Source organism: Colius striatus, chromosome 6, assembly GCF_028858725.1.
Source record: "Colius striatus isolate bColStr4 chromosome 6, bColStr4.1.hap1, whole genome shotgun sequence".
NCBI classification, from domain to species: Eukaryota; Metazoa; Chordata; class Aves; order Coliiformes; family Coliidae; genus Colius; species Colius striatus.
Genome location: NC_084764.1, coordinates 21,511,286 through 21,516,645, shown reverse-complemented (window position 1 = coordinate 21,516,645; position 5,360 = coordinate 21,511,286). Strand labels below are relative to the sequence as shown.

Below are 5,360 nucleotides of genomic sequence, written 5' to 3'. Positions count from 1 at the left end.
TTTGCATGTTGAGTTAAGCAAATAAGAGGTTTGTGCTTTCCTTGCCTGAAAACTGGGGCAAAGCTTTGAGCTTCTCTGGGTCTGTGCAGGAAATAAAGACGTCTGTGCTACAAAGATGCATCTCCCTTCAATATTTTGAAAATACTTAACAGCCATCTGCCACATGAGCCATTACAGGCTTTATTGGCGAGGTGGGAGACTGCAGAAGGCAGAGAATGGTTTTGGGGAGGGAGAAGTGGAGGGCGTTCCCCGAAACATGCAGTTTTAGCAGCAGGAGGGTGCTTTTGAGCAGCTCCATTTTCCTGAGCAGCTTTCCAATACCTTCCAATAGCAGAGCAGACCCCATCAACAGGACCGTTTAAACCCGGGTACTGCACTCAGACTCTACCACGGTGTGGTAGAGTTTGGCCAAAGGGATGGGACCGCTTGGGCTCTTCACTCTCCAGAGTCTTCAACTCCAACTTCTTTATTTATGTTCTCTTCTTGAGGACAGATTTAAAGCTTTTTCTATCAGAAAGCCTAGTGCACCTCAGGGAACCCTATAGCAGGTGGAAGTGTGCCTCTGCTGCACAACATCCTGCAGAGGAAGCAGGGACAGAGGTCTCTAAGGAGAATGGGAACATCTGGGGTTGCGAGGTGGCATGTTCTAAGATCTGGGAACGTGATAGAGAGCAGCTGTAAAACATGGGGCTCAGGTACTGAGGAGCACAAAGTAATTGTTTCTCTCTCCTGGGGAATGCTGATATGTCACAACACATTTTCTTTGTGCCAAGGTGGGTTGTGAAGCCAAAATAGCAAACGCTCCTCTGAAGAAATGATGTTGAAATAGTTCATCTCTGAAATTTTCACAGTGAAAAAAAAATAGGAGCACAAGGTTTCAGCACTCTGAAATGGAGGAAGGGAGAGGAGAAGTGAGTTTCCTTGAGAAAGAAACCCATGTTGACATTTGTAGCTGAGGATCCAATTTAGGCTTGGCATTTTCTGAAGGTGGTGGCCCGGATCTCCAGGGCTGCATTGCTGCTGTGCTACCCAGGGGTGAAGCTGGTTTAAACAGGGCTCTGATGTGATGGGGCATTTACTTTAATTGTCGTAATTTCAAGGCAGACCAAACCCCATGGAATCTCCCCTTTAATCTCTGCATCCCTCCTCTCCTTGGCACAGCTGGCTGAGCATCCAGCACTCCCCACTGCAGCCTAAGCACCACTTCAATGTCCTCACAGCAGCCTCCTGGCTTCCCTCTGTGGCTCACTGCTCTCGACTGGGAATGCTCCCAGGTACCTGAAAGCCAGTTAGGTGGATGTGTAACTCCCACAGGGCTGTAATTTGCAGTGCAACCCTCTGCTTTGGGAAGTCAGGGAGGCCCCTCAAGTGGCTGTCAGCCTCTTATCTACTTCTGTGCTGTCTGTTAGGCTTTGTTGCAGCACACATTATGAACCAGCAGAAAAGATGCGGTAGGTCCTTTTCTGTCAGGCTGCACATGGCCATCTCAAGATGCATTATAGATACAGCAAATCCTCATCTTAATCCAGCCTGAATCAGATCATCTTGTTGCAGGGCTGCATCCTTATCTTACTACCAGCTGGGGAGAGAGGAAGAGATGCTTAGTGTGCCGAGATAGCATTCATGCCGTGGAGAGGTGGGGAGGGCTCATGTTTTCTCTGGCATTGCCAACTCCTTCTGTTCCCACTAGCCTCATCTTGAAATGTGCTCTGCACGGGTGAGAGGCTTTTCTGCTCCCTTGCCTTCCTGAAATAACAGCCTCCTCCCTCCCCCTCTCTGCTCCTGCAGGATCGCTCTCCCCCGCCGCTGGCAGAATGGAGAGCGTGCGCGAGCTCCAAAACCCACTCTTGGCCAAGGCCAATGGGCACCTTCACAACAGCTATTCTTACCACCAGCATCACAGCCAGGACTACCCCAGTCATCGCTGCCAAGGGAAACTGTACTCCTACATCTTCCAAAACACTGGCGGTGCCAGGACTCACCAGCTGCTGGATGCCAGTTCACTGCAGCTGGCTGTTGAAGCTTTGTACGGCCCCAATTTCATACTCGTGAAGGATGAGACGGCGCTCAAGGCCAAGGAGAGCAAGATGGAAAGCTGCGAGACTACTTTTATGGAAAGCAAAGAGGCTCCATGTGAAGGTCCTGATGGGCATGAAGCACAAGGGTCCTGCCGAGTAGAGAGCGATATCCGCATCCAAACTGTGTCCTACGAGGTGGAGGAAGAGGAGCTCCAGGAGTATGAGGTAAGCTTTGCCAGGTGCAGTGGCACCAAACTCCTCCTCTGGTAACTCTGGCCATTAGCCGAAATTCTTGATAATTTATTCTCCCTTCTTTCCCCAGAGCCTCCCCCCTATACCCCGTCTTCTCCTGCCCCATCAGTCTCTCTGTATGCACCCAGTATTTTCCTTTCTGCTCCCTTTTCCTCACTGCAGACACCAGGAGGAGGTCAGCTTCCCTGAAGGCAGTCTGGCTGCACACCTACTGGGAGCAAAGGGGAGGTGGGCTGTCTCTGCAGGACCCTTAGGATTTGGGGACCCTTTGGCAAGGGCAGCCTGCTCCTGTCGTGGCACTCAAACTAGCAGGAAGTTGCAATCCTTGTGTAACAGCAAAATTCACATGCCTGATGGCAGCAGCTGAGAGGAAGCTTTATACAGAAAAACAGGATAAATCTTGCGAAGGAAGAATGAGAGCTGACAAAAGCAGCCTCACGCTGTGCTCTGTGCCCCACCGCGGCTCAAGCGGCAGCGTGGAGGCTGGGAACATCACCCAGGACTTTGAGAGGTGGGAGTGGGTCCCTGAAGCCCACTGGAGCTGATGTGTGATGTGACCCAGCACAGCTCTGCTGCTTTCAGCGCCGGTGGTGTGGCACTTCCAGATGGCAGCAGCGGTGCCCCCACCTCTGGGTGCCTTCCCCCTGAAACACATCCCTCCGTGGCCATCCGGCGCTGGCAAAGGGCAGAGGCACGGGCCAGCGGCGGGGACAGACCGCAGCACTCCTCGGGTGGAGCCTCCAAGCCAAACGCCTTCCCTCGCTCGCTAAATTAGTTCTGCAGCATATCGATCTCCCAGTCCCTGATGGGGATAAAGCACTTTGTTTAAGTTTGTTTAAGCTGACAAACAGCCAGTTCTGCCAAAGCTCAAGATATTTCAGTTTAAGACTATCTATCTCTCAGGGAAATCCCAGACCCCCAGCAAGCCAGCTCAGCATTTGCTCTGGCAGGGAGCCGAGAATCCACTCAGCTCCTGAATTTGCTGAGCTACGTTTTTTATCATCAAACAGGGCTGAAGAGGCTAAAATACTTTTGAAATTCACTCCTGAATTTGCAGGTGCGAAACGTATGAGATGATGTGGTGGGGCTGGGAGGCAGCGGGAGCTGGGAGGGGGCTGAGGTGCAGCTGGTGAGGTGGCACGGGCTGGTGGGCACAGGGAGGTGGGCATGGGGAGGTGGGCACTGCTGAGTCCCTTTGGTTTTGCAGAGCGACTCCTCCAGTGACAGCGAAAGTGAGGATCATTTCCTGATGCTCCCTCCCCGGGATCACCTGGGCTTGGCTCTTTTCTCCATGCTGTGCTGCTTCTGGCCCGTGGGGATCGCTGCCTTCTACTTCTCCCAAGGGGTAAGAGATCCCTTTGCTTGCCTACGTAAACTAAGCCCTGGAGCAAAGGCCTGAAAGCTGCAGCAGCCCTGGAGGGGACCGGGCACCTTTCTGGCTCTAAGGCTTGTCTCTGTGCTGTGCCCAGGCACCTGAGGGTTGAGGCAAAGGATGCCTCTGGCTCCTGGATGTCTACACAACTGCTGTGGGGTTGCAAGCCTTCCAGCTCTTGTGTGGGTTACTGAAGGTCAGGCTTTTCCTTTAGGTCCTTTGGGTGTTATTTAAGGTACTGTGACTCCCTTTGGCTCCTTGGCCAGGTTCTCATCCTCCAGGCAGGCTCAGGAGAGTGGCATTTTCCCAGCTGGCCTCCCATTCTCCAGTGGTGCAGAGGTCCTACACCATGACCCAGTCTGAGGCAGCTCATGCCTGGGGAGTCAGGCAGCTCTGAAGACTGGATGCAAAGGGGAGGCCTGGTCTCCACATCACACTACAGCTCCTCCATTGCACTCATTTCTGACACACATTGGCTAAGCTGTGTGAGCCAACACCAGGCTGGCAGAGGCTGGAGAGGGTGATGGCCCTCAGGATGCACCAGCTCACAGGAGCTGCTGCCTTCTTGAGGGCTTAGCCCAGAGCCTGGGCTCGATTCCATTACTGTTGACCCAGAATAATTCATGCAGAGCCAGAGGATTTACTCTACATTTACATAGATGCTACTGTACCAAGGACAGGTTTGAGGGGAGGCATTAAGAAGTTAAGTCGAAAGGACAGAAGCAGAAATTGAAAAGTATATAGCATGAGTACCTGGCACAGGGGCAGGGGAAGCTTTAACTGATTAGGACCCTGAGGAGTGGCTGATTCCACAATTTCCTACATGGTGCAGAGTAACACAGTGCACTCTCCATGTGATTTTGTACTTGGTGCAATTTATATTTAGCTCCATTTGCTTCACTTGCTGAAGCAAGGACCATCTCTTTATCCAGTGTCTGTGCACAGTAAGGGCCCTGATCTCCACATGGCAACTCAAACACAAATAGTAAGTAGTACCAAGAGTACCTCTGAATGTGCTATGAACACTCAGGGAAGCTGGAAGTTGACAGCCCAAAGAGCCAACGCATACATCTGTCTCCATCACTGGCTCCATCAGCCCTTTTATGGCAAATAGGCTTCAGCTGAAGCAGGCAAAATCAGGTGGGAGCACAGACAGCCCAGAGGGCCATGCTGTCTGGAGTCAGTTCACTGAGGCTAGGCAGTACTCGTATGTCTGTGTAGGGTATGTTGGTACCTCATTGGTAGTACACAGCCATCACCCCGCATACCATTTCCCTGGTCTTACGAGGGTCTGGCCGAGCACCCAGGTGTCTGGGGCTCTCAAACAGCCAAAGGCCATGCTTCCCTTGAAGGCCATATCCACAGGGAAGCGTGTGTAGCACTTTGCTGCTGCTGTGCTGGGCCCTGCCAGGCTGAGGGATGTCTGGCTGGCTGTCCCCAGCCTTCATGGGACATGGTGGCAAGGGAGAGGGGGCTGGCTCAGGAGTGAGATGGCTGCACACAGGCAGAAAGGGCAGGCTGGTACCGCCACGAGCAACCAGTGTTTCTTCTCCTTCCAGACCAGCAAGGCTGTCTCCAAGGGAGATTTCCATCTGGCCAGTTCAGCTTCCCGCCGAGCTCTGTTCCTCGCTGCGCTCTCCATAACCATTGGCACAGGAGTGTACGTGGGAGTGGTGGTAGCCCTCATCGCTTATCTCTCCAAAGGGGGCCACGTGTAG

At 52.7% G+C, this 5,360-nt stretch overlaps 1 protein-coding gene across 1 annotated transcript; it reads left to right on the top strand.

Moving 5' to 3' along the window:
* The first annotated feature begins 1,814 nt into the window (after nt 1–1,814).
* SYNDIG1L (synapse differentiation inducing 1 like) lies at nt 1,815–5,360 on the top strand. The gene is made up of 3 exons (XM_010201642.2): nt 1,815–2,243; nt 3,478–3,615; nt 5,202–5,360. Exons 1-3 carry the CDS (start codon nt 1,815–1,817, stop codon nt 5,358–5,360), a joined length of 726 nt encoding a protein of 241 aa, XP_010199944.1.